The following is an 18,740-nucleotide window of genomic DNA, read 5'->3' on the forward strand; positions in this document are numbered from 1 at the left end:
TGAAATGTAATAAATATTGGAATTTTTAACGAAATAATTTAATTGAAATGTATTAAATATGGAATTTTTAAACGAAATATATAATTGAAAAGTATTAAATGTGGTATTTTTAGACGGGGTAATCTCACTTTCAATGGAACGTTCCTCGGCGTCCCAGCGCGCCGCTCCCGGCGGCCGGCTGAGGGCCCGCGGCCCGCCGCTTTACGCACGGGGGGGCGGGGCCTTGCGCTCATCCAGTGGGAGGTGCGGACCGCCGGGGACGCGGCGAGGTAACCCCCCCCCCCCCCTCCTCCCCTAACCTCCCCCGAGCCCAGGCCGCGTTCCTCCTCCGGTAAGTTGGGCCCTGCTCACCGGGGCTGTAAACGAGCTGCGGTCGGTGAAGTGGCTCCCACTCCTCCACGGAACCGGCGGATGGTCATGCGACGCGACCCGTTCCCCTTGAAGGAAGCAGCGAACAGCGGATAGAGACGGAGGAAGAGGCCGCGGGTCATGATGGAATATTCGGAGCAGACGGTGAGTGTGTTCCACTGAGTTACAGCAACAAAGTAACCAAGCGGCGGTCATTTACACCCTCCAGCCCTTTTAAAATAATGTTCCTGAGCAACAATGTATCAAGTTTTTAGTCGGCTTTTAAATAACCGGTTATTTTGAGGAATTATAATAACACTTATAATAAAAATTTTAAAAAACTAATAATAATTTGGGTTTTCCCGTTTCCAATTTAATCCATCACACATGTCCATTAAACTTAAACACTGTGCTTCTAAATCATGGATCATCGTGAAGTATCATGAATGAACTACATTTCCTCTCAGTCAGCATGTGATTCATTTGGATCCGGCGATGTGTATCTAATGGGCCTAGCAGCCTATCTGGAATCCATCCATTTAAATTCAATCCATACACTGTTTTCAACGTTCAGCAGATTTGGGTCACTTTGAAATTTGAATTACAGGCCAGATTAGGCACAAAAAAAAAAAGTCAACTCTGTCTGTTTTGTAATTGTGATTGTGAGATATGTAAGTATCAGCAAGATAGGATAATGCTTCATTGATTCCTGGGAGATTCAAATAAATTAAAGAAAAAAGTAAATCAAAGTATGAGGGAGAACTGTTGGCTCTGGTTTATTTAACAAATGCCTCTAATCTCACTGTGGCTGCGGGAACAAAACGCCTGTTGTGGGAAATTCCTGATGAGATATTCTTCCACTAGGAGTGTGGTTCAGGAGGAGCGGTCGGCCACCAGGGGAACCCGCTGGGGGTGAGGCTGGGGGCCGTGATGGAGCAGCTCCAGAGGCGGCTGGACCGCCAGGAGAGGCAGCCGCCCCAACCCCAGCCCCAGCTCCTGTTCCCCGGGCACAGCGCCGAGGCCCTGGCGTATGGCTCCGCACCGGAGCCGGCGCTCCAGTACGGAGACGAAACAGGCACCATCAACGTGAAGGAGGCGAGGGGTGAAAGTTTAGGAGAGGATCGCGAGGAGGAGCGTGACTTAGATGAGAACGATGAGTTAGAGGAGGAGGAGGGTGAGGAGGAGGAGGGTGAGGAGGAGGATGATGATGAAGACGGGGACAGGATTGGGTCCGGGCCCCAGGCCAAGAAAGCTTGTCTCCAGCCGAGCCTTGCGTACGCCTTGCCCCGCCCGCACCCCACCTCGCCTGCTCTGGCTGTCCAGCACGCCGCCGCCGCCACCCCTCCACCTTTAAGAATAAAAGAGGACCCCCCGAAGGATGATGTGTCTCCCGGGGGCCAACGCGGCTTCACTTTCCCTGATGGGATGGCCGACTGGAGCTTCGAGGAATCATCCAAACAAGTAAGATGCTCTGTGTGAAGCGGGAGGCTTTTTAATGTCAGTCCCAGTGGTACGGCCCATGATGCAAATTGTTGTTTACAGAAAAAAAAGGTGTGTGTGTGTGTGTGTGTGTGTGTGTGTGTGTGTGTGTGTGTGTGTGTGTGTGTGTGTGTGTGTGTGTGTGTGTGTGTGTGTGTGTGTGTGTGTGTGTGTGTGTGTGTGTGTGTGTGTGTGTCGAAGTGCTCCTGCTGGGCGCCGGGCCCCGCGCTGATCCGCCCGGCATCGCATGCGGAGGTCAGCAGTGCGTCTGCTTGGCAGCGGGCCCAACTGAGTCCGTGTTTAACTAGCTGGGTCAGGGAACCCTCCCGCGGCCGCGCCTCACCTCGTGTCCCCCGTGTTTTTTCGATTGGAGTTTTTGTCGCCGAGCAAGCTAATTGGTCTTGGCCGAGCTCCAACTACTGTACGGCTGTTTGAGGCCAAATGCAGACGGGGTCTGACTGATCGCAGAGGGATTCGCGTAGTATTAATGGACAGTGACCTGAAGCAGTGGATCTCAGCTGGTCCCACCTCTAGGATCCAGATAAGTCCTTAAATGTAACCTATTGTGAAAAACTCACTCATTCAGTGCTTGTGCACATACATTTTGGTCTCTGATGGGCCGACTAACACACACACTGTGAAATGAGACGAACCCAGTCAGTTTTCTGTGATCTGTCCATTTTAGAAAACGTGATTTAACAAGCCGGGTTAATACCAACTGTCCGTGAAGAAACTGCTGATTGGGGAAATAGAATTTTCTGCGGTGTGTTTCTTAAAAAAAAAAAAAAAAAGCATGCAGAAGATAGACTGTAGGCTGCAATGCATGGGCCGCTGTGCCTTTCTCCAAACAAAACAAATAAAAACAGTTTTTATTGTAGATGTGTTTTTTTTTTTGTTATTTATCAATTTTTTTTGTAGTCCCCCAATGTTTACATGAAACAAAAGTCCCTGCGTGCAGTTTCCCCCGATAAGCTCAAGTAAAAACAAACTTTTAAATTTGTCCTTGTAGATCTAATAAGAGTGAAGATTTAGGATTGGATTGTTGGATTGTTTATTTCTGGATTGTTTATTTCTCGTCTCAAATTTGTTCAGAAACAGATTTTGGTGTACTGATAGGGTGAAAGTTAATAGACAGAATACCACGGAACCCGGAAGCCAAGCTAAAACCCCATTAGCTCACAGAACCCTGAACTCGTGCTCAAACCCCATTGGCTCACAGAGCTAGTGGACTCAGGAAGGAGTCTCCACCCAGTGAAACGGAGCGTCCAGGAACAGGATGGTTTAGAGGCATGTTAGAATGGCTGGAATGCATAATCTGTGTAGTATTTTCAGCAAAAGAAATTTCAAAAACATGTTTTGGGGACCTCAGAGACTTGTATTACCTTGTTGAAAGGGAACATAATGGGTCCCCATCATGGCACAACATAATTTAGGTTTTGGACCATTCAAATTTATTTCACAAAATGTAAAGTGCGGTAATCCATTATACTGTTAAAATTCCAAACAAACTGCAATAAGGGCTAAGAACAAAATTAAATAGCCTTTGAAACAATGGCAACCAATTTCCAGAGCTTCCCAAATACTGTTTATCTAGATGACGTACAAACAGGCTTCATGATAACATCAGGAATAGAACAGCCGAACCACTCATATGCTCTGCTTGGCCGGAGTGGATTTCTCCACCCGCCGTCCACTTGAGATAGAGCCGTGACCCAGTTTTGGATCGGGACCCGCCAGTTGAGAACCACTGACCTGAAGTACTCACTATTGTACGAGGGGAAGGTACAGTATGCAGGACCTGTCTGACGTGCTTTGTTCATTCTGGTTCTTGATATGCTCAAATAGCGATCGCTCCAGTGCAGAGCTCGACGATGAGGGTTTCTCAACATTAAATGTAGTTCTTGCGTTTCCGGTCGGCTGCGTGTCCTCCCCTTTATCCCTCAACATGTTTTTCCCCTCCATGATTTGTTCTGGTCGTCCTCTACCATCATTTTCAATTAGCTGCACAATGTGCGTCACCACTTCCATACAATAATTGGTGAGGCCGTCCGTCGGAGGGTCCACATGTCAGCGCCACAAAGAGAGCCCCAATGTTCTTTCATGTGTTGTAACGGAATTGCAATTTATAGTGCAGTATTTTGCGCGGACCTCAGTCACCTGCACTGTAAATTCCCTGTTGCCTTGTTTTTATGCGTTCTGCTTATTTGGTTTATTGTAAATTCCCACCAACTAACTGGTTGCGATGGCGCGGCTATGCTTCAATTACGCTTCCAGCGGCGCCCCGGCTTCCCTCGGTCACCGGCTTTTCGCCGAGAATTTTCGCCAGGATCCCTGTGCTGGTAAGGCTAGGCTCATAAGGAAACCCTTGCATAATTTAACCGTCGCCTGGCAACTGTTAATAGCGGCTTGACTCAGCTGCAAGTGATCAATACTTTGCACGGCTGCTGAAGTGACAGAGCAGGAATGGTAGTTTCCCCCCCTTGCCTACGCCTCATTAACTATCCTGCAATTTTCAGTACCTAACGAAAAGAAATCCATCGTTGTAGAAAGATGGATGCGATGTTACAGCTGTGATGCTTGTGTTGGGCTCTGGCAGAACATTGGGTGGAACCTACTACCCCCCCCCCCCCTTTTTTTTTTTCTCTTTGACATTTCAGACATTTCGACGGTTCCTTAGAGACGAGGCGCTTTGTTCCGATTGTGCAACGTTTCATTTCTTGGATTCAAACGTGGATGTTTTTGCTTATGAGCTTCAAAGTCTGTATGTGGGATTGGGCGAGGGACGCGGCTGGATTTTCAATTTTTTGTGAATTTTCAAGATGGTTTCTCTTTATTTACGCAGTTCAGGCGTTAAAGGCTGTGAGGCTTCTTTTTGGGGAGGTGTCAAACTTTGGTGTGAAAGGGGTTTTGCTCTGCTTTAGAAAAAAACAAAAAAAAACAAAAACCTTTTTTTTTTTTTTTTTTAAAGCTAAAAATGGCAAAAGGCATTGGAACTCAAACCCCCACCCACTTGGTTGTTAGGACTCAAACCCAAATAGAAACTCAGTCGAACTAAACGACACTCCTGGGAATAAAAATCTAAAAACAGACAAAAGGACACAGAGGAAAGGTGAGAGTGCAATTAAAAAAAAACAAAAAAAAAAACCCATCGAACCGGTCTACTCCTGTCTACTTTCCACGTTAGTTTCCCTGCACTTGCAAATTATTTGTTAGCTGCTTTGTTTGAAATGCAAAAGTGTTTTTCTTTGTATTCTTCTTTCCTAAATAAGGCCACATTTTAAAAGAAGAAATTCACGTAGTGTATGCTAATGCAATTTGTTGCATGCAATCAAAGCTCTTAGAATTGCCCTAAAATGGGTGTAAAGTCCCCTTGACTCGGCTGCAATTTCCCCCGGACCCCACAAAAAGAGCATCGCCGGCTATTTTACATTCTTAAAAGAAAAAAGCCATTGTTCCGGCCTTTTCCAGAGGGGGGGCAACCATTGTTTAATCCCTAGGTGTGATCTGACCATAAAACCATGAAATCTGTGACCAGCGGCGGATAAAGAGCCCTCTCCGCCTGTGGGCCCACACCGCAGCACAGCGAGGGGCCAGATTGGACAGCAGAACAGAGGCCCTTTAATTTGATTCTGATTAAAAAATTCCCTGTCCCCTGCTGTTACGGTGGAGAGTGTTGGGGGTTAAGGTTTCACTGCTGCTCTGCTCAGCGCTGCGGTACGCTCATAATAAAGCTCATTACAAGGGGAGCTGGGAAATTGCAGGATTTTTTCTAAGGTAGATATTTAGAGGCCGTTTTATATTTAGATTTGTCAGCTATTGAGATTCACAAACAATTGCAGTTTGATCATAAATGAATAGAATTTGGCTTTGTTTACTTTTGTTACACTGTATTATGAAAAACAACTGAACCATTCTTCCAAAGTGAATCCACATGATGCTTCTGAAGATGAAGTGTAATATAATAATATTCTAAATCCAGGATACGTCAAATGGCTCTTCTGAGTTTTATTTCAGGCCAACGCCATAATAAGCAAAGTGGCCAAGTCTTCAAAAATGCAACGACTACGACTTTTATATTTTACATCTAAATAAATATCAACAAATGTAAATGATCGATTCAGGGGTCAGGTTCGCAATCTGTTGGTCTTTTTATTTAATTTTTTTTGTGTATTTGGGGGGGCGGGGACGTAGAGGTTTTACACTATTCATTATTCGAATTATTACATTTTTATCTGTTGACGTGATTGGACAACAATTAAACAGAATTGAGGCTATTTCCAGACCACAACAAAGAAAAACAACCTGTTTTGGAAATAAAGAATGTGTAAGAAGGCAGTTTCTACGATCTGCATACTGAATACTCTGTGGACTCCTGCGGCTAGATTTGTGAAAGCTCTGTAAGCAATTAACTGAAAGGTCTTTGTTAATAGATCCACAGTAGGTCTCACTTGCTCATTGCAATACCGTGGGGGAAGGGATTTATTTTCACTTGATGGCCAGAAGACTGTGATGTTTATCTAGCTTCTCCATCAATAGGCCGGCTGATGGGGGAGCACCGGTCCCAAAGGCAAAGCTGCAGCCATTAGATGTGTCAACAACTCCAGCTCTAGGGTGACGTCTCGGGGAGGGGTGCTTTGTGTGTGAACCTCCAATGTGAAATCTGGTATCACTTATTATTACACGGGCAGATAAAGTAGTGGAAAGAATGATCAAGATAAAAACCCTCCAGGGCAAATGATAACTGTGAAACTATAACGGAGAGTGCATTGTAAATACGTTAATGGTGGAGCGTCTAGTTGGCACAAATGGAATGAACCGGAACTATTGTTTGGTTATTGTGTTTTCTGTAACTAAGAGTTACGGTCACATCGCTGACCATGGCAATATAGAATTGCGGAAATACAAGAACAGTTGTTGGCAGGCTGCAGATAATCACTGCTGCGCTGATATTCAGTATCCGCACAACGTTGAGTGCGATATTGTTCCGTTCTACAGTTCAGTTAACTAGTCGTTGTTTATTAGACTCTGCCGACGATAAATGGTTCCTTCAGGATTCCATTGGCTGACAAAGGCATTACCAAGCAACTCAAACATATGCCAGACTGCAGACTAAATAGATACGAACAGTGACCTGCAAAGTGCTGTTTTTCTCTATCAGTTGTCAGGGAAAGAATCTGTTCCGTGTTATAAGTTTAAATGGAATTGGCACGTTTTAACAGATAACAAATAATGTTTTCAGAGTGTAAATGAGATTAAAACAACAATTGACCATCATGAGATAAAAGTAATAATAAATTGTAAGATTTCGGTTTAATTGAAATTAAATAATACCATAAAATAACCAGCATTTGTTCCTCTGAAAATCTTTTATTTTATTGCACACGCATGAAGAGTACCAAGAGCGTGCAGAGTGCCATGGAGCTCCGAGCAAAGATCAGCCAAATTGGATTGAGTAAAATCCTAGAATAGATGGCCACGTCATGATTGTCTTGCGGTAAATTGTGACATTAAAATGAATCAAAGTGCTCTATGAGATGTTTCATTTTCACCCACTGGTCATTCATTTTCATGCTTGTGTTGGCTTGGGGGACAAAACGTCTCAGCAGGCCTTTCCACACTGTTGCACACACACCAGTGTCCCACTGTTCTCCACTCACATTCTTTCACCTCTAACTGTCAAACAGAATGTGAGGGGGGGGGGGCGGCGGAGGCATTATCTGTCACATTAAACTGTCTAATGAGGGTGATGCCGTTCATTAATCTGTTGTGTTGGAGGCTCCATGGGCTGCTTCATGAGCCCACAGCGAGCCCCAAACCAGATCCTAACATTGTCCAGCTGCTGTAGGTAAAGTTAAAAAAAAAAAAAAAAAAAAGACTTATTTGTCGATCATTGGGTGTCAACCAAAGTGATTGGCATCAGAATCCTTTAAATTGATCCAATATTGCTTATAGATGGTTCCAAAATGCAATGTTCAATATGCATTTTTATCGATAACAAAAGGTGTCCCTCAGGGTTCGATCTTAGGACCGGTCCTTTTCACAATTTATATCAATGATATTGTCCGGTCTTTGAATACCTGTAGTGTCTCATCTGTACGCAGATGGCACTATCTTATATTGTTGGACTCACTCCATACAATTGGCAATCTGCAACCTTCTTTAATGTTCTTCGAGAGGCACTAATTGATCTCAAACTTGTGTTAAATGCTGAAAAAAATGTGTATATACTGTATGCTATTCACAGTTGGCTGGCCCCTCTCTCTTTGTGAGATGAGATCAACAATGGTATATGTTCATTTACTGTACAAAGTGATCCTGGAAATATTACCAAGTCACATTACTTCACTATTACACCTCAATGTAGGAGCTGATCAAACCCGCTCTCAGGACTGGATCACATTAGATGTTACGCGGGTCAGCTCCTAACTCGGAAAGACTGCTTTTCAATTGTGTGCTCCGGACTCGTGGAATAACATACAATGCACTTTAAATATTGATTCCTTGATATTGATCGGGACCTTTTTAGAAATGGGCTTATTTTAGAATGTAATTGTTTTAACTAGGAACTGTTTTAACCGATGTTGGTGTTGTTATTGTCTTATTTTAGCTTTTTATTTTTGTTATTTATGGTTTAAATTTTTTTCTGCATAATGTGATCTTGGCATTATTGGAAATGAAGATTCAGCCCTCAATGTATCTCCGAGAACCAAATAAAGGTGAAATGGGGAAAAAAATGTAAAGTATTGAGAGAATAGCTTCAGCAGACTGGGGCAATCCAGGAAATTAAGTCGAAAAATATCAGTTTTCCTTTAAGTTCTGCAGAGCTGCAAAGAGAAGGTTACACCACCAAATGTCCGAGGACAAGTGCAGTGTCCTTGAGCTAATTGTGTAAAGTTACGACATCATATGGAAAACAATATATAGAGAAGTACTAGTCGTGTACTGTGTCTTTAACCGCAGCCCCCGTGCCCTTATACCACCTCTGCTTTTGCATGTTTACATATACATGTTATTCATCATGGGAGCAACGGAGAGTTAGATTGACTGGTCCTTTGTCAAAAATTGTTTGGGTCACACGGACCTCCATCGGTTGGGACTGACTAACCTCTTCACTTCTGCTGCCTGGACAGAAGGGCGGCCATGACCGGACGGAGGAGGTGGACGGAGGGAAAGCCAGAGGAGAACCGTCCAGGGACTTTGCCAAGGTCCATTGGTTTAAACAAAAAAAGTTCATTCCTGAATTGATCGCATCCTCGGCTTTCATTAACTGTATTTTTTTCCAACTTCCAGCTTTATGAGCTGGACAGTGACCCGGACCGGAAGGGCTTCCTGGATGAGCTGTTCGTCTTCATGCAGAAACGAGGTGAAGTTTATTTTATTGTATTTTATTAGATTTTTTTTAGTTCTGCGTGGTTTTGTTGTTGCTTTTTATAATGAAATAAGATCACAAGCAGCATCGCCACATTCAAATTTAAAAGTTTAGAATTTAGAAAAAAAATAAAAAATTATAATAATTATGAAAAAGTGGAAGTTATCTTCAGGAATTGTATTAAATATTGGCCTCTGCTTTCTATTTGAAAGCGCAATAAACCTCACAAGATGCACCGAGCTCCAACCGCACTCACTGTCGTGCAAATAGTAAAAAAACACAGTAAGATACAGCATTAACTGTATGATACAAATAGTCTTTAATAATTGAAGGCATATGAAAGAATAGAATTAATCAATCCCGAACAAGCAAAGTATTACTTTACTTTACATACATTACATTACATTACATACATTAAGCCGAAATACGTCATGGCCGTAGTTTTCTTTTTAAACATAAATGAAAAGAAAATGAAAAGCTCATTATTCTTGAAAGGGGTCTTTTAGATTTTAAATGTAATTCTTACTATTGGGTTTATCATCTGGTGCTTTATTTAAATTTGAAGTCAACCTTTTGAATAAAGTCAACCATGCAACAGAGCCAATCTCTAAATATGAAATAAATGTTATTTTTACATTTAGATCGTCAGCGTATATCACATTCTCAACCTTGGGGTCACCTGATATGCACAGAGGGTCACAGGACCTTTCCAACACTGATATATTGATATTGATATTTGGCTGATACATTTTTAATTGAAAATGTACTTAAATGGGTTTGGGGAGAAAAAACAAAAAGTGTGTGTGTGTGTGTGTGTGTGTGTGTGTGTGTGTGTGTGTGTGTGTGTGTGTGTGTGTGTGTGTGTGTGTGTGTGTGTGTGTGTGTGTGTCCGCACTCCCCTTCCTAATGACTTTTACACAAATTCATTTTGAAAGTGTTCAAATTATTGAAATATTTATTGAATAACTATACAACACTGTACAATGAAGTATTTGGGCACTGCGATTTTAAACAAATAGCCAGTACAGGAGATAAACCTCTTTCACTGTTCATATGGACACCTGACTGTTGTGACCGTATCCTTTAACAGAACGTTGTAGCTGCTGCAGTACTGGGCCAATCACACGTTGCTCAGTGGGTCGCATGCTACTCCATTTTACCGTGTTGACACCTGAGTATCAACAAATTTTTTCCGGTGGCACTCAGTGTCTACGACTACATATATTAATTAAAGTGATGAATAATAATGGACATGTTTTGTGCAGCCTTATTTGTTTTTTATTTTTTTCTGCAGCGCTCAAGGTTCAGATCGTGGGGGTTTTATTTCATCCTGCAAGCGGCCGTTTAAACTCTCTTTCTAAACTGTGACCATCAAGGATATTTTAGTTCCACTTTTTTCAAATCAAATTCTGTTTTCCAGCGAAATAAATAATGTTGAGTTTTATGACTTCCTGACCATTTCTAGTTTAGATTTTATTATTCAGGATGTATTACTTGATCGTTTTACCGTCAGTTTTACCTATTTATTTTTAGTTTTAGCTAAATTAAAAATGCGAAATTTAACATTTATTAAGTCAAGGCAAAACAAACGGGGGTCACATGGAATAAATATTTATCTTAATCTATGAGAAAACATATTAAAAAAAAATTATGAAACAAAAAAACATAATTACTAACATGAATAATTAATTTAATTTGAGTCCAGTTTATAAATATTCCTGTGAATTTTTAAAATTTAATTCCTGTTAATCACCATATTTTCAACTTCATTTTATTTTTGTTTGAGTGGAAGAGGTTTTAGTTTAACTTTTATTTTAATTGATGATTAAAAAAATGAATCCATTAATAACCTTTGTAGCCACACGCACATAAAAAGACAACAAAATAAATGTCTTTCCATTTCCTTTTTATCCAGGCACTCCGGTGAACCGCATCCCCATTATGGCCAAGCAGGTCCTGGACCTGTACCGGCTCTACCGGCTGGTGACGGAGAAGGGCGGCCTGGTGGAGGTGATCAACAAGAAGATCTGGAGGGAGATCACCAAGGGGCTGTACCTGCCCACCTCCATCACCAGCGCTGCCTTCACGCTCCGCACCCAGTACGTTTCACTGCTTTCACACGTAAAACCTACATTTAGTGGTTGATTTCATGTGAGAAACGTTATTTTTTTTCTCAATTTATCTACCATGAAACACTTAAAGTTTTAACTGGGAAAAGGTTTTTCCTTTTTTTATTTTTTTATTTTTAAATATTTGGAAAGGTCAAATTAATAAGAAATAGGCTTTTGTTTTTTCTAAATTGGGGCTCCTGTGTGCACTGGTGGGGAGAGATTGCGGTCCTACGGCATTTGAGAGTATTGCAGTAAAATTGCTTTATTTTGCAGTTGATTAGGGATGTTTGTCTAAACCATGTCCATCCAAATATACATTTTTAAATTGTCCTTTTTATCGCCTTTTCCGCCTGCTGTGTTGGTCAGTTAAACAAATGTCAACTTAACAGAATTGAATATTTGCTCCCACAGTCTTCAGTTATAGATTTAAGTATTATCAGAGGTTCAAATGTTTTAGAACAAAGGTGAATGTGTTGAGATCATTTTTGTGGGTCATAGTAAATAACATGGCGTCTGTTTATTCCTGGCAGAGTTTAAATAAACCCGTTGGATTCATTTAGGATGCATATTCATTCATTTCAACATTTCAACCAACTGAACATTTCCGTCTCCAGAATGACCGCTGGGGGCAGATAAATTGGGTTGTATTGATAAATTCACAAATGGCAGACTTTTTTTGTTTTAAGCCTTCTTTATTTTTCCCCCTCTCCAGATACATGAAATATCTTTACCCGTTTGAGTGTGAGAAAAAGAGGCTGAGCTCCCCGGGGGAGCTCCAAGCGGCCATCGACAGTAACCGCCGTGAGGGACGGCGTCCCAGTTACAGCAACGGGCTTTACCACTTCTCCCCCTCCCCCACCGCCATCGCCCCCCGTCCGCTGCTCTCCTCCCCCAAGATCCATGCCACGGCCGCTGGACACAACGGCATCAACTCACCTCCATCTTTCAAGAGACATGCAAGTACGTGTGTGTGTGTGTGTGTGTGTGTGTGTGTGTGTGTGTGTGTGTGTGTGTGTGTGTGTGTGTGTGTGTGTGTGAGAAAATGATTTGATCAGTGTCTTCGAATTCGACTGTTAGGGTGCTGCCATCTGTGGGATTCAGTCCAGTACTGCCACCCATGCTTTTCATTTATTTTATTTGATTTTTTTCCAGAATTTACATTTTAAATTACTGTAAAAATTAGGGCTTTGGTTTTAATAGAACAGATATTTGGAGTGCTTCTCTTCTGTCTTCGTCCGACGCTGACTCCCTAATGTTCCCTATCACCAGCCTTTTATTTTGAGTTGTAATTTACACCATCTCAGCTTAACTAACTATACCTCACAAGGTATATTTTGGTCTCTGTGCTGTTCTCATTCTGGCTGCTCTTGCATTATACTCTCTGTTCTCCATGCTGACCTCTAGCGGCCGATCCGCCTCCACCTTCCTTTCTCTGGTTCCTAAGCCGTGGATCTCAACTCCTTCAAATTCAATTTAGATTTTGTCGCGTTACAGATGAACTTGAGGTTTCCTGGGAACACTGCAGGATGGCTGTTTCTCTGTGATCATTCGTTCTGTTCGTGTTTTTCTTTTCTTTTTTTTACGCACCCCCATCTTTGGAGAACTATTTTACCATGTTTGGGGTCTATAAACAACTGATCACTACTCAAAGAGGGGGATGTTCACCACGTGTGAGACAATTAAACACAGAACAAAAGAACATTTACACGAAAACATAAACACTGGATGATAACATGTATTGAAAAAATGTTTATTAGGTCCAGGAAAACTAGAACTACAATTGGGCACGTGGCCTCTTCCTGTTATAGTTAAAGGAGGGAGGAGAGGATAGGATGGGGTGCGTGTGCGTTTGTGTGTGCGCTTTGTCTCTCCACCGGTGAGGGTACAGGACTTAACCCATTTGGTTCTGGTGTATGAGGTGGGTATTATGTCGTGGCGCCTCCAAGCAGCGGAAAGGGCCCCAAGGCACCCCACCCCGAGCTCCGCAGCTGCGTAGACACCCCACGGCTGCAGGAAAGCCCCGAGTGCCCTGCGGCCACAGAAGACCCCCAGGCCCACAGAGAAGCCGGAGGACCGCGGAGCAACCCCCACGCCTGGCCCTGAGGAGCATAACCCAGTCCTAGGGAGCAGGAGGAGACCCTGGGGCGCACACATACAACCCATCCCCAAGTGCAGGCAGAGGACGCAGCCGCAGGGACAGAACCCGGGCCGCGGGCTCCTGGCACGGACCACGGGCCCCGGTCCAGGCCCTGTTCGTATTTCTTGACGCATCCACAATGCTTACTTACAGTTAAAAGAAGGTTGTGTTTGTTTCCCTTCTGCTTCACCAGATGAGACCTCCACCCCTGTGTTGCCCAGCAGGCTGCCCATGGCCCTGACACTGGGGCAACAGCAGCAGCAGCAGCAGCTGGCGCAGGCCGCCACCCTAGAGCATCTCAGGGAGAAGCTGGAGAAGGGCGCCGGCACGGCCGAGGGTCCCGAAAAGAACATGGCGCGGCTGGCGGAGGAGCACCAGCGCCTCATGCAACAGGCCTTCCAACAGAACCTGCTGGCCATGGCCTCTCACTTCAACCCCGTGAACCTCAAACTGAACAACAGCCAAAGTGAGTGAGATGGACCCGCTACGCAACTATTATCCTAAACATTTCCGGTCACGTGAGGAGGGGGGGAGGGGACGGATGGGGAAGAGTGCGTCATTTTTCTTTATTCCCCACAGCTGAGAGCAAACACGACTTGTCTCTGAGTATCTCCACGAACGGCGCCGCCAGCATCAGCATGTCTGTGGAGGTCAACGGCGTCCTCTACTCGGGTGAGTGAGAAGAATCTCATTGTGCTATTTTGTTTTCCTCCGTTTAGTCAGTGTTAAAGACAGTAAGTGGTAAAGTCAAAGTCTGGCGTCCGTGGAGGTGACCTGGAACATGATTTTGCTCGCAGTGTAGTTTTACACATTAGGTCATTAAGTGATTTAAAGACCACCTCCGGTATTTTTATTTTTTATTTTTTGGATTTTTCGAGATCTTTCAATGATTTTTTTTTTTTTTTTTTTTTTTTTTTCACTCCCTGCTGCAAATCACCAGCATTGCTCTTGCCGAAGATTTACATGGAAAATAGTAATGATGGGATAATCCAGGCTGGCACGGCCGCTTAAAATGAAATAAAACCATTTCTTCACATTCGTTCTGCCTCTTTGCAAGCCTTTTAGATGACAAGTCAACTCGGTCGAACAAGTCCAAAATATGGGTCCCCCCCCCAAAACTTGGAGCCATTCGCATTTCCGGGACTGGCTTCACGGCGGACGGGTGGCTCGGTTTCCCGCTGTTTCTAACGTGTGGTTTCTCGTCGCCCTCCGCGGTAGGAATGCTGTTTGCCCAGAAGCCTCCCGCTGCCGTGGTGTCGCAGAACGTCACCCCGGCGGGGACGAGCGGCTTCAGCGCCCTCTCGTCGCACAGCCCCGCCTCCTCCACCTCCTCCAAGTGACCATGCTGCGGTGGGCGTTTGCAAAAATTGGGTGGAATACCGACCTCCTTTATGAGACGAGAACTATATCAACTCTGACTGTGCCGCATTCCCGCTGCGCACGGCAGATGTCTATTATTTTGAAAAGAAAAAAAAAAAATTTAACAAAATATTTTATGGTTGTTGTTATGTTTTCCCCGTATTATTTCATCAGTGTCATTTTGGGGTCAGTACTGTGTGACCTTTAACGGTTTGCAGGAGTCTAAATGTAGATGAAGACGAAACTTGGGTGGAACTTTGTTGTCCCCTTGACGACTTTTGGAAAGGAGGCGTCACATTCCTGTAAGAAAAAGGATCGGTTTCATTTGCGCTTTTTGGCGTGAAACTATGCTCCAACTATGCTCAATGCTCAGGAACTCTCGACCAAACTGCTTCCTGTGCATAGCACGCCACCTTCAGGAATCCAAAAGATGTGTTAAAGAAAATTAAACCACCCGTTTGCCAAAGTGCAGCTAATCGAAGACCAAAAAAGCCTGAGCTTGATGTTGTGCCTCCTTTTGGGAACCTCTTTCCTCAGCTATTTCTAACAAGCTCCAGGTTAAATTTGGTGTGTGTGTGTGTGTGTGTGTGTGTGTGTGTGTGTGTGTGTGTGTGTGTGTGTGTGTGTGTGTGTGTGTGTGTGTGTGTGTGTGTGTGTGTGTGTGTGTGTGTGTGTGATGTCATCTATATTCTGAGTAGCGGCATGGATGGAGAAAGCTGGGGAACAGTCGGTTTGGGCTCTTTCTATGGATGCCATTTGTTTTTGCCATTGGACAATGCTTATAGATATGACTAGTTTTGTTTTTGTTTTTTTTTCATGTAAGCTGTTTATCATAGTACTGGACAAAATTTGAGAGACAAATATTTTGATGTAAAGATATTTTGAAATGGCAGCAATAGACTTCTTACCTCATTAGACTTTCCATTTGTTGGAAAGTAAATTTCTCAGGAATCTTTCTCACTCAGTGTGTAGTCACCACGCTTCTCTTGTCACTGTTATTTCATTTCTGTCCTGGTGTGTGTAATTGACACTGTACTCAAGCAGAGAATGTATGTTTATTGACCTCAAACCTTAATCTGAAGGGATTTGAACACTGAAACAGCACTACCTCACAATGTCAGAACTATGCGATGCATTTGTCGATTTGGTTGCTTGGTGTATATTTGGACAATCAAGAGGACATTATCATCTCTCTCTCTCTCTCTCTCTGCAATGAAATTTCTCTGTAAACCTAACTGTATAAACAAGGTTAATGTTTAATCCTCTTTTGGTCTTTGCTTAATGTATTTTCTAAATGGACATGGCCATGAAGAATAAAAAGATTGTTATGTAGGAAGCTTGCTTTCGTTTTTCTTTTTATTGGTCTGTTGTGTTTGCCAGAACTCTAAACAAAAATTCCCAAGAAGATCAAAAATTGCTCACCGTTATAACTTTTATCACAGTAAGTATGTCAAATACTGCTTTGTGTATGTCGTAACTTATACTTACCACATGTAATGCGTGTGTCTGGCCAGTAGGGGGAAGCGTTGTCTCCTCTAAATTCGTAGGATAATTGTAATTCACGAGTATACAAAGCTGGGCCATAGGGGTCAAAATATAGAATGTTTTTCACAGTTTGAGGGTATTATAAATACAAATTATGTAATTCAAAATGGTCTATTCCCGTTCCACTTGCATTGTCAGTGTTTTATGATAATACAGGTACACCTCACTTAACGACCTACCTGTTTAACGATTGTTTGGACTTACGACCTCAGAGTCTCAGAGTCAAGCATCTCACCCTTTATATACTATATATACACTACATATAATATATACACTATATATACCATATATATTATATATACTATATAAACTGTATACATCTCATCTCATCACCGTTCTCACTCTTGTTCCCGCAGTCTGTCAGTATTCACTACACTAGCGTTCGCAATCGCCACGCCCCCTTACCGTGAAATAACACATGTCCTCGCTTATCGACCAATTCGCTTAACGACCTGGTCCTAGGAACTTAATTCTCATCATTTTGATTAAAAATAAATGATATGTTATGTCTTGACCACTGTATTGTAAAAATCTAATTATTTCGACAATGAAGCACAGTATTTAATTCATAATTTCCCGTACTGTAGCTATAATAGTTGTGAATTTAGAATTTGGCTTGATCCTGGTTAAACCTTTTGACAGTTTTTACAAGAACAATAACGTGAAATACAGCTCAAATTGGAGAGAGTTGGAGATACAGAGATACAGATACAGAAATGCAGTGTGTAGAAGAGCCGTGATGTTGGCTGCATTCATGGACTCAGAGTGTGTGTGTGTGTTTGTGTGTGTGCGCGCGCGCACGCACGAGGGATTACTATCGCCGACGTCGCCTTACACCGACAGCACGAGAAAGGCCTCCGGGATCATAGGTTCCACCGTGATGAGGCGTTGCGAGTCGGCTGCCTCCGCCCACACGGCTCAGCCCCCGGCAGGGGCTGAGGCTCGCACGGGGTAGCCGCAGACGAGGGCGCGGACCGAAGGGAACCCCCGTGGACGGGTTTGACGCAAGATGATCGTCCAGCCTTGAGAAGGGATCCGGGTTCCAAGCTGCAAGAGGAGATGTGACTGCGGAAATAGAAGGTAAAAAAAAAAACAACAACAACAACAAAACTTTCTGTTCTCTCATGTAGATGTTTTCTAATCAGATTACATTTTATTGGCATCGCCGACTCATCAGCCAACGGGAGTAGTTCGGATGCTGAATGTCCAATTTCATAGCAGCATGTGGAGATATTTGGTTTGCGTGCCTGCAGGACCGGAGCGCTTCCCAACAATGACCAGACAAGACTGATCCTCCGAGGTGAGCGACCCCTGGGACTCAAACTCTGGGTCTTTTCTCTGACTGCTAAGCCCCCCCCCCCGCCCCCCCATCAACTGAGCAAAAGATCTTCCGTGAAGGGAAGGGAGCCGCTGCGATCTGATGCCCAGACCTCTGTGTGTTCTGTCAGGCTCGGCACCTGCGGAGAACCCCCGTCGCTCCCCGTCGGAACCATGCCGTACCGAGACGAGGAGTATCCGGGCCAGACGCTGTGGCAGTCCGTGCTGCTGTTCGGCTGTAAGGGCATGATCGAAGTGATCATGGTCATACTGTTCTTCTGGCTCCTGGTGCAGGTGTTGTTCACTAAACATTTAGAAGGTACGGTTCGCTGGTACATGGAGGTCCTCGGTGGTAAAGGAGCGGTACACTACATTATTTTGCTTGTACTTATGCGCGACTGTTTTCTAAATTGCTGTCTTGTTCTTAGTCTACGGCGTCTTTCCCCCGCATCCACAGTTCACCTCCAGGTCCTGCTCTTGGTCGGCCTCGCCATGTTCTGTCTGTCTCTGGTTCTGGGCTGCGTTCTGTGCTGGTGGAAGAGCAGGATCGGTCCGTTCGGCCACAAACATCCCGAGGCGCCCGCCCCCGCACCCGAGGACCCCGTGGCGGTGGCCCAGGGTCCGCTGCCCGGCGCGGTCGTCAGGCAGCGGTACGAGGAGTTGGACGGAGATGTTCTGGAGCTCCCCTCCGCCTTCAGCAGTCCGGCCCTTTCCGAGGACGCGTTCGGCTCCTTGGCGGCGTCGCCTGGTGCCTGTGCCTCTGAGCACAGGGAGCGTCCAATGACGTACTTTTCCCTGCGCCGCCTCAGCACCCCTCCCATGGCACCCACCCTCTACAAGCCCGTGGACCACAACCGAGTCTCCCTGCCGTCATTGCCCAAACTGGGGCTGTTGGCCAAAACACGCAGGGCCCTGGAGAGACGCTGCTCCGCGACGGGGGGCGGCCTTTCGTGCAGCGAGAGCAGCAGGCTCACCAGCCCCTGCGCCCCCGAGGAGCCCATACCCCTGGACCCGCTGTGTTACGGCTCCGGCTGCAGCCGAGCATCTTCCTCGTACCCCCGGCTCCGTTTCACCG

At 44.4% G+C, this 18,740-nt stretch overlaps 1 protein-coding gene across 1 annotated transcript; it reads left to right on the forward strand.

Moving 5' to 3' along the window:
- Window positions 1-492: 492 nt before the first annotated feature.
- On the forward strand, window positions 493-14,784 carry LOC307231988 (AT-rich interactive domain-containing protein 3B-like; the record flags this gene model as incomplete). Its single annotated transcript, XM_080002869.1, has 10 exons — window positions 493-513; window positions 1,213-1,443; window positions 1,672-1,809; window positions 8,958-9,032; window positions 9,118-9,190; window positions 11,112-11,295; window positions 12,020-12,267; window positions 13,638-13,910; window positions 14,024-14,116; window positions 14,663-14,784. The coding sequence occupies 10 exons, from the start codon at window positions 493-495 to the stop codon at window positions 14,782-14,784; spliced, it is 1,458 nt and encodes a 485-aa protein (XP_079858995.1).
- Window positions 14,785-18,740: the final 3,956 nt, after the last annotated feature.

Source organism: Zeus faber, assembly GCF_960531495.2.
Source record: "Zeus faber genome assembly, chromosome: 6".
NCBI lineage: Eukaryota > Metazoa > Chordata > Actinopteri > Zeiformes > Zeidae > Zeus > Zeus faber.